The 19,044-nt window shown below is 39.5% G+C and overlaps 1 protein-coding gene across 3 annotated transcripts in view; it reads left to right on the forward strand.

The window, feature by feature from the left end:
• Positions 1–19,044, forward strand: part of LOC136885574 (facilitated trehalose transporter Tret1) — a 142,419-nt gene that overhangs the window by 39,260 nt on the left and 84,115 nt on the right. Inside the window, exon 3 of one of the 3 annotated variants that reach the window (XM_067158224.2) lies at positions 2,536–5,102. The exons of the other annotated variants lie outside the window; for them this stretch is intronic. Within the exon in view, the coding sequence (XP_067014325.2) occupies positions 2,536–3,597 (1,062 nt within the window). The 3' untranslated portion in view covers positions 3,598–5,102. Of the gene's footprint in view, positions 1–2,535; positions 5,103–19,044 lie in introns of those variants that run through there. 3 annotated transcript variants of the gene reach the window in all.

Below are 19,044 nucleotides of genomic sequence, written 5' to 3' on the forward strand. Positions count from 1 at the left end.
AACATGTATAGACTTCTCTGCACAACACTCATGCTATGAGGTTTGCATAAATATTAGGGGTACGGACCGTCAAACTTCCTGGAATTTATGTAATGGTTGGATGGCCGTTACACAAATTTTCGGATGGTCCCCAGCCATGAGACATATTTAAGTCAAAAATGGTGTCAAATTTCCCTTTGGGGAAAATAAAATGATCATAAATATGCCTTTCAATACTTGAAACTCAAATTGATGACCTCTAGTGTATTTGCATCTAAGGAATCGTTTTGGAGACACATCTGTATGGAATGGGGGGTGGACAAGTGTAGGATGTAGGATTCGGTGCACCGGAAGGGGGAAATAGACTCAAGAACTACGCAACTACCACGTAGTGTTGCCACGTCTGAACCAAACCAAACCCAAAACCCCATGGCACTACAGTCCTTGAAGGGCCTTGGCCTACCAAGCGACCACTGCTCAGTCCGAAGGCCTGCAGATTACGAGGTGTCGTGTGGTCAGCATGACGATTCCTCTCGGCCGTTATTCTTGGCTTTCTAAACCGGAGCCGCCATCTCACCGTCAGATAGCTCCTCAATTCTAATCACGTAGGCTGAGTGAACCTCGAACTAGCCCTCAGGTCCAGGTAAAAATCCCTGACCTGGCCTGGAATCGAACCCGGGGCCTCCGGGTAAGAGGCAGGCACGCTACCCCTACACTACCGGGCCGGCTGTGTTGCCACGTCTAGAAATAAAAAAATCGGTAGATTGTACGTAAATATATCGTGAGTTTTAATGAAAATTTCGGTGTAGTTCCTCGAGCACTGAAATGTTATAATTAGAGCGCGGATGTTTATGCAGTAATAGGTTAGAATGCAAACTTACTGAAGAGCGTAACAAGTATAGAATACCCTGCACAACACTTATGCTATGAGGTTTGCATAAATATTAGGGGTACGGACCGTCAAACTTCCTGGACTTTATGTAACTCTCTCTAGATTACGAAAGAGTGGGCCAGAGGACGCTTCCTATTAACCAAATTAGTTTGCATACCAACCTATTACTGCATAAGAATCTAGGGTACGATCATCACCTTTTAAAATCATATTCAATAACCTCTCACACCACCATCTCCCATACGTGGTTGTAGTCACCCTAACATAAAGAATTACTTGTACCCTTTGGAGAAGTTTAAGTAGGGAGGATCGTCATAAGTAGATCTCGGATTTTTATGTAATATCAACGTGCGAAATATATGGCCTACATAAAACCCTTGTAAATATTAATGAATATAATGCCCGGATTTTATGCAGCAATAGGTTAGATTGCAAACTAATTTTCTTAGTAGAAAATGTCGACCATCCGCTCTTCCATAGTGTAGAAAGAGTAACATAAATTATAGGGGTTCTGATGGACCTTACCCGTAATGGTTATTCAAACCCCATAGCATAGTCGTTGTGAAGGTAGACTATACTTGCTTCTCGCTTCAGTAAGTTTGCATTCTAACCTATTAATGCATAAAATTCCGGGCTCTATTAATGAAATATATAATATTCATAAAATATAGAATTAATGGACCCCGGAAGAGGAAAGAGTTTTTCGGCATAATTATGTTATACACCATTAATCATTGTTAATTCATTTTCTTTAAATTTAGATTAGAAGAAATTTCGGGAGATTTTTCGTTTTTTCGGGTCTTCTGGGGCGTTGCAAAAATATTGGGAGATCTCTTGAAATTTAGGGAGGCCTGCCAACATTGCTACCACGAATGAAATAATCTGTTCCCTAGAATATGATGAGATGCGACTTCTTTGATAAAAGATTCTGCTATATGTCCCTTAGTCATGGCCATCTATCAGTACTTCACATCACAGGCTGCACGGTTGCTAGGTAACATCGCGTCACCCACTTTGTACTGTTAATCTAGTGACGCAAGTACTCCGGTAGCCCCCAGCCATGAGATATATTTATGTCAAAACACTTCAACATTCAAACTATGGCAGGTGAGATTATCAATGAAAAAAACTCTGAAAGTTATCAAAGCTGTCCACACCACTCATTAGAATTAGCATATTCCCGTGCGAAATAATTATGTGGCGATACAGGTTGGCCTTAGATGAAAAAAGTGTAGCACGTACAAGTTTATTCAAAACTCTACCGACCTTGAACGCGCGACTAAGCGTAAAAGAACCCAGCGCGCTAACAACTAAGCCACACTGGAGCTGAAAGATTCTTACAATTTGCTTTTCAGTTCGCACTACGTCTTATTACGACGGTGGTATAGGGAAGGGTTAAGGGTCCATGGCCTGAATTAAGGCAAAGCCCCAGTATTTTCCTTGTGTGAAAAAGGGAAACTACAAAAATCATCTTCACGACTGGCAACAGTGGGGTACGAATGTAAACTGATATGTACGTTACCCAAACAGCATAGCTTCTCGCTTGATATGACGTCATAAGAACTCGACGGCATTGAAATGACATTCTGTCAGAAATTCACATGGAATGACTCAGTTTGATAAACACGAAATGACACTAATGTTATGAATGTCTCTTGCGACAGATTCTCCAAGTGTACGCGGGACGATTCATCATCGGGCTTGCAGCAGGAGCATGTACCGTTCTAGTGCCGATCTACAACGAAGAGATCGCTGAGGATTCGATCCGAGGAATGATCGGTGTCTACTTCAATCTAATGCTCTTTTCTGGGATTCTGCTGATGTACCTCTTGGGAGCATTCCTCAGCTACATTCACTTTACAGTGGCCGGTTGTCTCATGCCCATCTTGTTCTTCAAGATCTTCTTCTGGATGCCCGAGTCTCCGACCTATCTCGTGTTCACAAAACGGTTACCAGAAGCCGAAAAGTCTCTCATGTGGCTACGAGACAGTAGCATCTTATACGATGTAGGCGTGCAGCCTGAGATACTGACACTCATGACAAGAGCTACAGAGAACGCCACAAGCAGCTCCACACTTTGCACAAGAACCTCACTGAAGGCAATTGCCATCATTTTCGGTCTCGTTCTGTTCCAGCAACTTAGCGGTATAAACGCTCTCATCTACTATGCAGTAGAGATATTCAACGATGCTGGAAGTTCCGTATCAGGCTATATCAGTTCTATCATCATAGGTGCTGTCCAGATACTTGCTGTATCCATTCCCTGCTTCACTGTGGACAGATTTGGTCGCAAACCACTTCTCATAATCTCTTCAATACTCGTTGCCATTTGCTTAGGCTTGATATCAGGATATTTCTACTTCAAGGATCACAACTATGATATAGACTCATGGAGATGGATTCCTTTGACATCCCTAGTGACGTATGTCATAACATTAACCATCGGTTTCGGCACGCTGCCGTTCTTTATGGTTGCCGAACTAGTACCGACATCAATCAAAGGAAAAGTAACCTCAGCTTCCACATCATTATACTGGGCTACCTCCTTTTTAGTCACTAAAATCTTCCCTTACATGGTGCATAACGTGGGACAAGATATTACCTACGGAATTTTAAGTGGGATTAGTGTATTAGCATGCATTTTCACGATTTTCGCCGTGCCAGAAACCAAAGGGAAGTCGCGTGAAGAAATCCAGGATATTCTGGAAAACAGGTTCATGTTTTAGGCTTCTACAAGTGGGGCTAATCAAATGAATGAATTCATTCATATGCAGCTACTGAGCATGATAACTAAAACTGAAAAAATACTGTTTTTCTTAAAAGTGGCGGTGATATTAACCTGCTCCATACAGAAATATCTCAAGGACTACAAGATCTAGGAATGTACAAGATAACATACAGATACCCCGTAAGCCGAGAATTTTAGAGAGTAATACGTTAGAATGCAAAGTAATTTCGTTAATAGGAAGTGTTCTCCAGCCCGGTCTTCCACAATGCAGCGAGAGTAACATAAATTCTAGGGGTTCTGATTGATCATTCTTCTAATATTTATGCAAATCTCATAGCATAGCCGCTGTGCAGCCTAGACTAGACTACAGAAATTACGAAAAATAAAAAGTGGATTTCCTTGTTACTGTGGATATGACCGATACAGAAATACTAGTTTTTTCAAATTCTGAGCAATGTACGGATAGAACTCTTTATATATATGGATAGTATTAACTTATACGAAAATGTGGCAATAAATTGCGGTATGAAAAAAGTTAACTGGGAATTCCTTACATTTGGCGAAGACTTGCGACGTTCCTCAATCCTTCGGAGAGAAAGTCGTCCGATCTGGATTACGACTGTTCTAACAACGATGGTTGGAAGTAGAAAACAGTGACCGTTGCTTTATAGTGTCGATCGCCACCAGGTATTTATCCCTGTTATCATAGCCTGTTTGGTAAAATTTTAAAGGGCATAAATAATCAGAAATTGAATTTTACATTACGTTTGTCATGTTTGTCATCAATAGAACCTCTAATAACTTAGCTACCTGAGAATTACACTTTTTTAAAAAACAATTTGCTTTACTTCGGAACGACACAGATAAGCGTTATGGCGGTAACTGTAAAGGAAAGGGCTAGGAGTATGAAGGAGGCATCCGTGGCAGTCGCTAAGGTACGGGCCCTGATGTTAAAATGGTAACCACGGAAAAGCATTTTCAGTGCTGCTGACAGTGGGGTTCGAACCCACTATCTCCCGAGCGTAAGCTGACAGCTACGTGGCTCAAACCACGCAGCCACACACTGTGTAATTCAATTTTATGCTTTTCCCATAAACTACAGTTACACCCAGCGTTAATGCAATTATGGCCATATTCCCCAAATTTACATATCGATTTTCATTAAATGCTGTTCACCCATTTTCTCGTGGGTCACAATAGATATGGACTAAGCAATAGATATCTAATTTCATGAATAACGGTTACAGTAAATTTTTATGAGGCATAAATAATGGAAAATAATTCCTAAACCTCTAAGCAGACCATCCAGCATATCATCACCGAGTGTCTAAAAACAAAGTGCAGTGGTGACATCAGTGATTTTGCTCATGAATTTCCAGAGGCAATTAGTTACATAAACAACCTGGACATAAATATATAGTTTCTTCAAAATCTTGTACGTATGTATTGTATCTGTAAAACCATTCGCTAAATAAAATAAATCGAAAATTTTATGTTATATAACTTTTGTTATGTACTGTTTATCGATACAAAATAAATAAACGAATATATATATATATATATATATATATATATATATATATATATATATATCTGAAAATTAAATTTTTAAGCTTTCCCCTAAACTACCATTTCTCCCAGCTTGAATAACATTATTTACAGTCTATACTCTATTCCCTCATTCCCCGACTTTACATACCAGTTTATATTAAAATCTGTTCATCCATTTTCTCGTGATACGCGTACATACATACATACATACATACATACATACATACATACATACATACATACATACATAATATACACACGCACACATATGACGGAAATTTAAAAATTGCAATTCCTTCTTACTGTGGACATGACCATAAGTACCATCTTTTTAATTCTGTGCGATGTACAGATAAAACTCTTAGCCGGGCTGAGTGGCTCAGACGTTTGAGGCTCTGGCCTTCTGACCCGAACTTGGCAGGTTTGATCTTGGCTCAGTCCGGTCGTATTTGAGGATGCTCGAGTACGTCAGCCTCGTGTCGGCAGATTTACTGGCGCGTTAAAAAAGTAACTCCGGATGGACAATATTCCGGCACTTCGGCGTCTCCGAAAGCAGTCAGGGGATTTATTTACAAATTCATGAAAAGATAACCATTTAAAGATACAAACTACTCTTACATGACCGTTGACATTACCTTCCACTCACTCTCCCCCCCCCCCCCCCCCGTGCATGTCATCATACACTGGGCTCATTCCTTACTCGTAAAAGGTAAAGCGAGCCGCACAGAGAGTAAATCTCTCTCTCTCTCTCTCTCTGGCCAATGCGCGTGTTGTTGATGCGACTGTAATCCCTTTATCGTATACGTCAGTGTTCTGTTGTATAAACCTCTATGCTCGGTTTCATCAACTCTGTGTTAAATTTTTCTTAACAAATGTTAACTAGCTATTGCTATTAATTTAACACTTTGGTTAAAATCCTCTGTTTCATGAACACATTTCCAATATTTGTTACGAAAAAAATTTTAAAGACAACTTAACATGTGTCCGTCAGATTTCTGAACGCGTTTGGCAGTGAGCGTCTTTTATTTATCTACATAAAGCGCTCAGAGCGGTATGTTAAGATTGTGTTTTATCACACATGGTTGACAGTATTATAGGTTATCGTTAGCGGAGACCGCTAAGACGTAAGTATGTGCATTAAGAAGCAACACAAGCGTTTTTATAGATTTAATTTGAAAGTATTTGAGTGAGCTTGAAAAATAAAAGAACATTCAATATATCTTTATATGAGTTGGCCCAGGGGCTAATGTGCAAGATGGCCGCCACGCGCAATCCACTTCTAGGGCTACTGCGCAAGATGGCCGCCAGAGCGCAATCCACCTCTAGCCACGCGCTACGTCCTCGGACACCTTCAGGCAATAGGATGTCGTCATCTTATGGAATACTGTTGTAAGAGACGACTAAGAGGGGTACCTGACTTGAATGATTTTTGTGCATTCTTTTACTTCAGGGAAAATAATGTAATATCTCGCCAATGCCATAATGGAAGCAGGAACGCTTTGTACAGTTCTACACACTTTTGTTTTGTTCAGACGAACAAGCCACGTACAATTAAGCTACAGAGTCTGAAGCATAACATCTAGGTACTATAAGCAATTGCTCCGCTGGAGACGCTGATAAGTTTCAGTCTGTGGGGAAACTGTAATTAGTACCTTGTTCATTAACCCTTTGGTAATTAGGTATCTTTAGAGAAAACTTTTTTTCTGATAACTCAAAACAGTCTCTTAGTACTAGGGTTGCCAGTTTTTATATATGAAATAAGGGGCATTTACCTAAAAATACGGGATTTTCACAAAAATAAGGGTCAGTTCATAAAGACTAGAAAATCAAACGTTAGGTACTAATTTCAATTCGATTATAATTAGTTTAATTAACAGAAAAATATAATTTTTGAAATTCGTAAAAGAAACTAACCTCCACCCTTTTAACAGTACATACAGAACAATGCATCTGACATCTTAACACGGATTATAAAAAATAGAGTTATAATCATCGTCGAGCATAAACAGCCGTATGCAACTCGCCTATAATTGTAATTAAGACACTCGTATGGAAAATTATAAAACTCGCTCGTTTTACAAACATACTCGTGTCTTAACTATTGTCATTATAGGCTTGTTGCACAATATACTATTTCAACATCATAATAATCAATGTTACTTTCAACAACATACATTAAAAATAGGCTTCCTTCAAATCCAGATGATCTCCTGTTGTATGTCATACATTAACATAGCAGAACTCCGACGGGGTTTTGGTGAGTGAGAAGCATGGAATATACAGAATGGTAAATAGCATCTATTGTCATAATAAAAGATATGTATAGAATAATCGTATGTACTGTATGTCCACAATCAGATTTCTATATATCGACACGATATAGATCGTAATGGAGAATACTTGTAAAAACGAAGTTATAAAACATATTACCCCAAAATAAGCAGATTCACTAAACAAAGGAGAACATTTCGGGTTTTTTCAATAATCCAGCCGGACCCCGGACAATGGACTAAAAAGGCGCACGTGTCCGGATAAAAAACGATGTCTGGTGACCCCACCTACAGATAACTCGTAAGTTAAAAAAATCCACACGTCGGACACATGCCCTTCAGGCAAGCAACTTGTTGAAAACATCCTAGGGATAGGAGTATACCTCGGATTTTTAGGTGGTAATAGGTTAGAATGCAAAGTAATTTGGTTTGTAGGAAGTGTGATGCAACCCGTTGTATCACAATGTAGGAAGAGTAGCATAAATTAAAGGAGTTCTAGAGGCTGTACCCCTAATATCTATGCAAATCTCATAGCGTAATCGTTGTACAGTGTAGGGTATACTTGTTACTGGCTTAAGTAAGTTTGCATTCTAACCTATCAGCACCTAATAATCCGTACTCTAGATATGAGCTACGAATTTTAGGTAAATAAAATTAATAAAGTATGAGAATATACAGTATTCTTTATTTATTCCTAAAAATTACAATCCTTTTCTCAATCATCGATATCCTGTCAATTAGATTAGCAGTTTGCCTTTTTTCTAGCACTACCACTACCAATACAACCGCCATTGTTTCACTTAAGCACCACCTCGAGGGCTAATGAGAGTCAATGCAGAGTTTCACTGAAGCACAGTCCGACTCGTTGGCTGAATGGTCAGCGTACAGGCCTTCGGTTCAGAGGGTCCCAGGTTCGATTCCCGGCCGGTTCGGGGATTTTAACCTTCATTGGTTAATTCCAATGGCCCTGGGGCTGGGTGTTTGTGCTGTCCGCAACATCCCTGCAACTCACACACCACACATAACACTATCCTCCACCACAATAAAACGCAGTTACCTACACATGGCAGATGCCGCCCACCCTCATTGCACGGTCTGCCTTACAAGGGCTGCACTCGGCTAGAAATAGCCACACGAAATAAATAAATAAATAAATAAATAAATAAATAAATAAATAAATAAATAAATAAATAAATAAACTGAAGCACAGCACTTATAACTACATTCGGTGGGGACATTTTTGAAAAAATAAAAAATTGCCTGGGGGTATTGAGCAAAGAACACATTACAGAAAGAATTATGTAAATAACTTGATTTGGCTAGGATTTGAATCAAAGAGGAAACGAGTAAAAAACAAGCGACTGTATTTCCGGAATTGCATTTAGGTCAGAGGTGATTTTCAAAATTTGTTTTTTTGATTTGATAAAGCTATCCAAGACTCACAATTTGAAACCTTTCCGGCCCCTTTAGACCTTCAACTTTCGTCACAATTGAGGAAATTGCTTAATTTTACGTTTTTCGTAGTCTGTTAAGACATGTTTACAACATTAACTGGAAATTTCCCCATGGGAATATAAATATGTCTTTCAGTGAAATGTTGGGACGCAACGTTTCCTAGCAACCGTACAAGGTGCATTGTGAAGTACTGATGGATGGCCATGACATACAGATCCATAGCCTGTGCAGCTCACAAAGTGCTGTTGCTAGGTAACGTCACGTCACACATTGTGTTACATGGCACTATTTCGTTATACAATTTTTCGGGTGATCCCGAGCTCTGAGACACATAGTCACTGCTGTGTCAAAACCGCGAATGTGACAATGCTCCTCCTACCCATTACACTGATATGCATTTCTAAGTTTTTTTCTGCTACAAGAGAAAATATTAATTATTGTAAACTAAAGTGCCCTAAATCCATATCTGTGTTCAGATTTCTGTATAACGCCATGGTTTTTTTTTGTAATTGTGAAAATAATATCAAAAAATATCAAAATTGACAAAGTTCATAATTTTAAATAATACATCTAATTTAATAAGACAATATACCTGAAATGACTGCTTAGGTATTTCGGAATGTAGAATCCAAGTCTGTATTCTTATTTCCTCTATCGTGCCCCGTTTGATGTATTTTTAGAAATGAGAACGAAAAACTGGAACATTTGAACAAGAATTTCAGTAATGTCAAAATCGGTATATAATTTATTTAAACGTGTTTTAACACTGCAATATAAAATTTGAGTGTAGAATTAACTATAAAATATTGAAGTGAAATGGCGTATGGCTTTTAGTGCCAGGAGTGTCCGAGGACATGTTCGGCTGGCCAGGTGCAGGTCTTTGGATTTGACTCCCGTAGACGACCTGCGAGTCGTCATGAGGATGAAACGGTCATGAAAACAACACATACACCCAGCCCCCGTGTCAGAGAAATTAAACAATGAAGGTTAAAATTCTCGACCCTCCAGGGAATCGAACCCGGGACCCCTGTGGCCAAAGGTCAGCACGCTAACCATTTAACGATGGAGCCGGATCCTATAAAACATTCAATTATATTCATAAAAAGTACTTACAGTCACTGAGAAGTTCAGTTTGTAGGTAAAAATATTCCGCCGTTTTGAAACCCTGCTGTGAATTTGAGATGTACGACCCTTTAAGCACCAACAATAATCCGCTAACATTTCTTCATTCCACTTGCCCCGGTATCTTATTTCCATCTTTTTAATATCTTAATGAAATACATACATATGTAGAAATGAAGTAATTTTTTTCAAGTGTCCTTGCGATTTTAAGCAAGAAAAAAATATCAGACTTTGTCCATAAGTCTTAATTTCAGTTCTTTTATACGAATTTTAGTGATTTCATTATGTCAAAATTACCAGCTTTAAAGAAATAATAATAACAGTGTAATTGATGTAAAGATATATATTAATTTCGGTACTTAGACATTTTTATGAATTTCAAAAAAGCTGCTTTAAAAAATAGGACGTCATGAAACGAAGCTATATACGGACTTTATAAACAGTTCATCTGTAGCAAAATGGTTGCATATCACTGTAGTTTCCCTTAAGACTCATCACGCCTCCAGGCCACATATTGATATGTTCTCCATTGAGTTCATTTTCCTATGCTAAACTGTAAAGGAAAATGAACCTTAAATACACCATATGCTAGGAGCGGGTAAACATGGCAGGCAAACATATTCTGTGGCTTGGTTCTAAAAGGGCCAATGTCATTTTTTATCGAAATTGAGATATTAACTGATACAAACACTTTTCATCCTGGCTTGCAACATGTTAAAAGGGCCAATGTCTCTGTTAAGTACTAAACGAACAGTTAACGTTTAATTAAATAAGCCCTTGCCAATAATGTTAGATTACCAATAAAGATTAGAGACCTGGCAATTTTTAAAGAATACGATAGAAAAGATTAGCGTTTAATAAGGTGACTTCCACAAAGAAAGTATAAGTCATTTAATGTTAGTTGTTGAAAAAAATAATTGGAAAACTATAAGCAAAACTTCAAATGCTCATAGCTCAAAAACAGGTTTTTTGACATTGGCCCTTTTAGAACCAAGCCACAGAATAATCCTGCAGTACGGTACAGTGAGGGTCATTTTCCTTCGTACACGCGCATAGCAAATGAGCTAAACGAAAATTGTTCTGATGGACATGACCAGGCTTAAGGGAAATAATGGATGGGAAGAGTACAGTCATCTTCGTGGTTTTGGCACAGCAGTGACCATCTTTATAGCAAAATGGAAAATTGTAAGAATAAAATTATCTGTGACAAAAATAAAATAATAATCGTATGGCCTCAGCCACCGTGTGCAGACATTTCAGTTTGACGCCATCTTCCTGTCTGCTCGTCAATTTCGACGTTCCGTTTTACTCTAGGCCCACTAGAGGGCAGACCGAGTAAACCGAAACTCTCTCGGGAGTCTATGGCTGAGATTTAATGAATTTTGTCGGATAAAGACCAAATGTGTCACCAGAGATCTTTTACATGCCGACATCGTACGTCTTGGAGTGTCGAACGGACTTTTCTCTGCCCTTCAAAAATCCGACTAACTCTGCCGAGTTTGAACCCGCTATCTTGGGATCCGGAGGATCATTGATTGGTTCAATTTTCAGACGCAGCACATATTTTTCGATCTCTTGTAAAATAAACTTTTTTGTTCCAAACGGACCTATTTTCTTCTTACCCACCTGAAGTTCCTGGCGCAGAAAAAATACAGCAGTGCTAGTGGAAGTTTTCCTCCTCCCCTGCCCTCCTACAAAATACTTTCAAACCCTCAAAGTCTAACTTTGAAATGGACTATACACTCATCGGTGTACAAGATTTGCCCACCACTGCCCTAGGGAGTCACGTAATTTTCTCACAATGCCGCGCTGTGCATCATCGACCTAAAACACGCGACTATGGGTGCAAGAACGCAGTATGGTAACTACTAACCCAACCAGCGCTAAAAGGTTTTTACAATTTGCAATTCGCACTGACACAAGCTTTATTGCGAAAATGGTATCCGAAAGTATTTGGAATGTAAATGAAGCTCCGTGGCCTTAACTGATGTACGGCCGCAGCATTTAGCTGCTGTGAAAATGGCAAAATCCGAGGACCATCTAGGGGTTGCCGACAGTAGGGTACGAACCCACTATCATCCGAATGCAAGCTGTCTACTTGCTCAGTTTGTCACTAGAAGAAATCGATGACTTTGGAATTATATTCTTTCAGAATTTCACATGGAATGACTCAGTTTGATAAACACGAAATGACACTAATGTAATGAATGTCTCTTGCGACAGATTCTCCAAGTGTACGCGGGACGATTCATCATAGGGCTTGCAGCAGGAGCGTGTACCGTCCTGGTACCAATCTACAACGAAGAGATTGCCGAGGATTCGATCAGAGGAATGATCGGTGTCTACTTCAATCTAATGCTCTTTTCTGGTATTCTGCTGATGTACCTGGTGGGAGCATTCCTCAGCTACATTCACTTCACAGTGATCTGTTGTCTCGTGCCCATCTTCTTCTTCAAGATCTTCTTCTGGATGCCTGAGTCTCCGACCTATCTCGTGTTCACAAACCAGTTACCAGAAGCCGAAAAGTCTCTCATGTGGCTACGAGACAGTAGCATCATATATGATATAGGCGTGCAGCCTGAGATACAGCGCCTTATTTCAAGAGCTACAGAGAACGCCACAAGCAGGACCACACTTTGGACAAGGACCTCACTGAAGGCAACTGCCATCATTTTTGGACTCATGCTTTTCCAGCAACTTAGCGGTATAAACGCTCTTATCTGCTATGCAGTAGCAATATTCGACGCTGCTGGAAGTTCCGTGCCAGGCTATATAAGTTCCATTATCATAGGTGTGGTCGAGCTGTTTGCTGTACTCATTCCCTGCTTCACTGTGGATAGATGTGGTCGCAGACCACTTCTCATAATCTCGTCAGTACTCGTTGCCTTTTTCTTAGGCTTGATGTCAGGATATTTCTACTTTAAGGATAATAATTATGATATAGACTCATGGAGATGGCTTCCTTTGACATCCCTAGCGATGTATGTCATAGGTTTAACAATCGGTTTCGGCCCGCTACCATTCTTTATGGTTGCCGAACTCGTGCCGACACCAATCAAAGGCAAAGTGACCTCAGCTTCCATATCATTTAACTGGGCTATCACCGTTTTCGTCGCGAAAATCTTTCCTTACCTGGTACGTAATGTGGGACAAAGTATTACCTACGGAATTTTTAGCGGATTTAGTGTGTTAGCGTGCATTTTCACGATCTTCGCCGTGCCAGAAACCAAGGGGAAGTCACGAGAAGAAATCCAGTATATTCTAGAAAATAATTTGCTATGAGAGGTGTTTTTCGGCTGCTTCAGCTTTGTCTAATCAACGAATTAATACATTCATATGCACCTACTGTACGCGCTAACTAGACCTTGGATTTGTAGGTAGTGATAAGTAAAGCCCGGATTTTCATGCCGTAACAGGTTAGATTGCAAACTAAATTTGGTTAATAGGAAGTGTCGGCCACTCGCTCTTCAATAATATAGCAAGAGTAACATAAATTATAGGAGTTCTGATGGGCCGTACCCCTAATGTTTATGCAAACCCCATACCATGATCGTTGTGAAGGTAGACTATAGTTGCTGCTCGCTTCAGAAACTTTGCATTCTAACCTATTAATGCATAAAAATCCGGGCTCTAAGTTACAATGCAAACTAATATTGTTAGTAGCAAGAGTTATGCATTCCGTTCTTCCATAATGTAGTAAGAGTAACATAAATTTTAGGAGTACCCGTAATGTGTATGCAAATCTCATAGCATAACCGACTCGATTAAGTAAGTTTACATTCTAACCACTATCAGTACCTAAATATCCGGACTCTAATAATAACTAAAACTGAATCGAATACATTCCTGTAAAACTGTTGCTACTTTCATTTCACTATCAAATTACACTTTTTTTCTTAAATGTGGCGGTGATGCTATTCAGTTCCTGTTTCCGTACAGGAATACCTCAACGACTAGAAGTACAAGTTACATCATAGATACACCGTAAGCTTAAATGTTTAGGCAGTAATAGGTTAGAAAGCAAAGTAATTTCGTTAGTAGAAAGTATCATCCAGTCCGCTCTTCCATAATGTAGCAAAACTAAAGTAAATTGTAGGGTTTCCGACTTTTCTTACCCCTAATCTTCTTTGAGTAATTCAATTTGATGACTGCGATTAGTCTTCTCCAACTGGGTAGATCCTGTGCAGTACGTTTTGCGTCTGCATAGCTCTTGCATCCCGAGTTCACAAAAAAATGTCATCATGAATGTTTTTCTTGGCCTTCCGCGAGGGCGTTTCCCTGATATTTTACCTTAGAAAATTTCCATCAACACTTTCCTATATCGAAGCCTATGTCCCATCCAAGAAAGTTGTCTCTCCATATGCTGGCTCAACAGCTGTCGCTTTTCTTGTACAATGTTCAATACCTCAGTGTTGGTATTCTTCTCCACTCACTGCAGCCGACGCCAACACCACATCTCCAAGGCTCCTAACCTCTTAATATCACTGTTGGTTAACAATACAGCGCAAGAGACCTAAGGTAAGGGTGAAGGACATTGTTTTCTAACATAGAAGGGACTGTTTATACAAATCTCACAACATAACCATTATACATTCTAGAGGACACCTCTGCGTGGATGATAAATAGCTGTTACGAACTCTATTCCAGGACGTATTAGAAAGCACACGTATGGAGGAGTGTACATTACACGTGCGTAACTACATTACTCAGAGCAATACATGTCTACAGTGGACTCTGGTTAATTCGAAATTGAATAATTCGAAAACAAATTTCCCCTTTGATTATCCAATTGCAATCGACGTAAAAAAATCATACTTTCGAAGCTTAAATTTGGATAATTCGAAGTCAGGATTTTATCGCAAGTTCATTTTGTATCGTTGTCACGAATTGAAGCCCTCAAATAATTCACAAGAAATCCCTGCTTTTATTGTAGTTTCCTAGTTATGGTCAGGTAGTCGCTATTCTTAACAGACTTAACCTTCATCCCCGCAACTGTCAGTGAGTGTAGATTCAGCTTGGCTTTGACTGTCGCTTGCTTACGGGCATCCGCATTTAGCCATCGGAAATCTTCCCTGAACCTTTCTTCTCTTAATGTCTTCAAAATGTCAAAACGTGGTATAAACAGTACAAACAAACAAACAAACAAACAAACAAACAAACAAACATGTACTAAATTGTGTGTAAATACTGTTATCTACAGTACAGGACAACATGTCACCTGTTAAATTACGGTAGAATGTATAATACTGCAATAATTATTCAATACACTAAATATATTTCATGTATTTATTCAGTACTGAACTAAATTTTCGTTAACATTGCATTTCTTGCCGGGCTGAGTGGCTCAGACGGTTAAGGCGATGGCCTTCTGGTCCCAACTTGGCAGGTTCGATCCTGGCTCAGTCCGGTGGTATTTGAAGGTGCTCAAATACGACAGCCCCGTGTCGGTAGATTTACTGGCACGTAAAAGAACTCCTGCGGGACTAAATTCCGGCACCTCGGCGTCTCCGAAGACCTTAAAAAGTAGTTAGTGGGACGTAAAGCAAATAACATTATTATTGCATTTCTTGGTTAATTGGAATTTTGCATAATTTGATTTTTTTCTTAACCCCCTTGGAGTTCTAATTTAAAAGAATCCATTGTGTATTCTTTCATGAGGACATACATAATTAACTGTATTCAACACGGCGTGTGCATAAAATGCACGAAATACCATGCTTTGTAATCACCGTGAACTAGGAAAAGAAGTGATTACTTTAAAGGTTGGCATGAAGTATGAAGTAAAAAATAAAAAGCATTAATTTTTTTTAGGGGCTTTCCATGTCTAAGTCAATTATGAAAAATTCTGGACGTCAGTGATTAACTACCATAAGTGACAATTCACTAACTTTACAGGAGAGCGGAAAAACTACTAAGATCCATATTTTGCAACCTTTAAGGCAGATGGAATCGACAGCTCCGACTAATGGTTAACTATCGTAAAAGCCAACAGAATAAGGAGAGCGGTGGACGGCATAAGGGTGAACTGTTGTATGATGACTTACCGTTGTTTATCTCTGGGTGTGCCTTTGCTGGCGGGACCTAGTGTTTACAGTGCACTATGCCTTCTGGTATGGGCTAGAGCAATTTTGTTACTTTCATAGATCTGTCTCAGCTTTATCCTTGGCTTTGACAAAATGGAAGTGACTGAGGTATGAGTGATACTAGTAATGCCATTCCTTCTGCAGTCAGTCCCTGCTATGAATGGTGTGAAAATATTGCTCATAGGGTCAGTTGGTGCATGCATTTCAGTGGGCTTGGCAGACTGATATCTAATAGGAACTTGTGGCTCGGTGAGGAAAGCAACGGGAAACTACCTCACTCCTCATTTCCCTAGTACGCCTCTTCAGTGATGCCTAGGCCATCTATGACAGCTGACGGCGGAGCTGTTGAGGATCCAAACAGCCTTCGGGCTGAGGACTAAACATACTCATACATACCACTGGGTTTTTGCACATACCTGCGAAATATACACATACATTAGTGTATCCAAAAGAAGACACGAACAAAAACAAGTCACATACGATTTTTTGCTGTTGTTGTTGTTTGAGTCATCAGTCCATAGACTGGTTTGATGTAGCTTCCATGCCACCCTATCCCGTGCTCAACTTTTCATTTCTACGTAACTACTATATCTACTCTAATCTGCTTGTCATATTCACACCTTTATTCGTGATTCGATGTGCCCATCTCACCTTCAGCATTCGTCTGTGATGTCGTATTTCAAATTCTTCTATTCTCTTTCACTTTGTGCTAATTATCGTCCAGGTTTCACTTCCATACAATGCCACGTTCCATACCAAAGTCTTCAAAAACATCTTTCTAATTGCTATATCAGAGTTTGAAATGAGCAAATTTATTTCCTTAAGAAGGGCCTTCCTTCGTCACTTTTCACTTACGATAGTCTATCTCTGACGTCCAGAATTATGAAGGTGAATATTGCCGAATGTCATGTCGGTTCTATATCGATGCTTTTATAAACTTAAACAAAGGAAAATAAGGTTCGATAAAAGTAGCATCTCCTGAATTAAAGGCGCTGATTGTAGGAGCCTCAGGGTTTTGAGTATTCGTAGACTTTCATATTACATCGTTTTCGCTGTTTCAGCTAACCTCCAACAGAGCGCGCGAGTCAACACAGCGCCATCTCTTAACAGAGTATGCGTATGACGTCACATATTATGGAAACATTTTTTGAGTTACTTTGAAGCGATATTTAATGAAAAGTACGTTTCATATTTTAAATACTCTCCGCGATACACGCGTTTTCGTTATAAAAAAGAAACTACGAGGGGAAGTCAATAAGTATCTGCAAGGAATTTTTAGAATTTATTACAAAAAGAGTACACACTTTTTATTGCTATCACAGGGTTTTTCAATGCACATGGTCCACTGTTTCACAAGCTTTCGGGTACCTTCTGCAAAAAAGGTTTTTGGTTGTGCATCAAGCCACGTATTATTTCATCAAGAGTCACTCGTCTGTTATTCAGGATCATATCACGCACTTTGGCATCAGTTACGGCTACAGATCGACGGACGCCCGGATCTTTCCGCATCCTTCATGTTCATGCGACCACTTTTCAATTGTTCGGTCCACTGGTAAACACTTCGCTGTGGCAAAACATTATCCCCGTATGGTGTTGAAAGTCTTCTATCAATTTCCGCTCCTGATATACCAGCAGAGCACAAACAAACGGATTGCGGAACGCGGGTCTTCCTTGGTGCAAACAGAGAGTGGTGCGGCCATCTTTACGTCACAACAGCTCAAGCTGAACTGTAGACATGGGGAGATTCTGAACGAACGATTCGTAATGAACGAATCATTGCTCTGAACGATTAAATCATAATTCAGTGAACGAAATGAATCGACTCATTTGTGAATCGAGAGATGGCAGCCGCAACTCGTTCCTTAGTTCCACTTGCTTCTTTCTGATTCATATCGCCAAATCGGGTATCCACCATTTTTGAATCAATGACAACTTGTGAAGAACGACTCTGTTATTTATTTAACCTCAACTATAAAAGTCCGGTTCACAAGTCAAATACTCCTAACCTAATCTTACAGGATTTAAAAAAAAATCAGAAATTCACACTTCGTTCCAAGTCACACACTTCACGGAACTGAAAAAATACACTCAACTTCTAGCTCACTGTGAAATGTCAGGTTAAATTTACTTCAAGGTTTCCGTTCTCGATCTCGTGAACTACTGTGAACTAACGTGTGGAACATGGCCACAAACATGTTCATATCTGCTATAAATTTCAAATTCCATTGTCGAATGGTAGCTACTTATGTTTGGAAAGGATTAGTCGGACAGTTGTGTAGCATTTTTCGACTATAACCTCTAAAAAGGATATTACTCTTGTTAAAATGCTAGGTATTACCTTGAACTTCCTGTAACTTGTAAAGCAGTAGGGGTTATAAATAACATAACGAAATGGTTCATCTGAGTCCATGGTTTCGCTTTCGGCTCTTCGTCAAGTGGTATTCAAATGAACGAATCAAATGAACGAATCATTTTGTTGAATCGTTCGAAATGAATCGGTTCTTTTAAATGAATCAGATTCCCCATCTCTACTGTACTGATCTGATAACGCTGAAACCTGCCACAGACGTAGACAACGTTGCCATCTAGAGGCTGGTGAGCATACAACGCCATAGAGTCAACCTAAAGACAATTAGATCAAAATTTCCCTTTGCGAGAAAAAATATCATAAATACGTCTCTCGGTCATGGCCACCCATCAACGGCTGTTAATTTCAGATGGCAACCCGTCATAAGACATAGCCTGCACGGTTGCTAGGTAACAATGTCTGACCATTTATACATACATCGGTGCCTTCACGGTTGCTATGGTTACACTTCCATCACAAATTTTGTCGCGACACGTTAAACAAATTTTCGGATAACTCTCCACAAATACAAACATATACTGACAAATGACTGTGCCAATCATTAGGTAGCTGTATGTTTCAACCTTGACTTGTAGGCGAAAACAGGTGACTGGAGC

This window comes from Anabrus simplex, chromosome 14, assembly GCF_040414725.1.
Source record: "Anabrus simplex isolate iqAnaSimp1 chromosome 14, ASM4041472v1, whole genome shotgun sequence".
In the NCBI taxonomy this organism is placed as follows: Eukaryota; Metazoa; Arthropoda; class Insecta; order Orthoptera; family Tettigoniidae; genus Anabrus; species Anabrus simplex.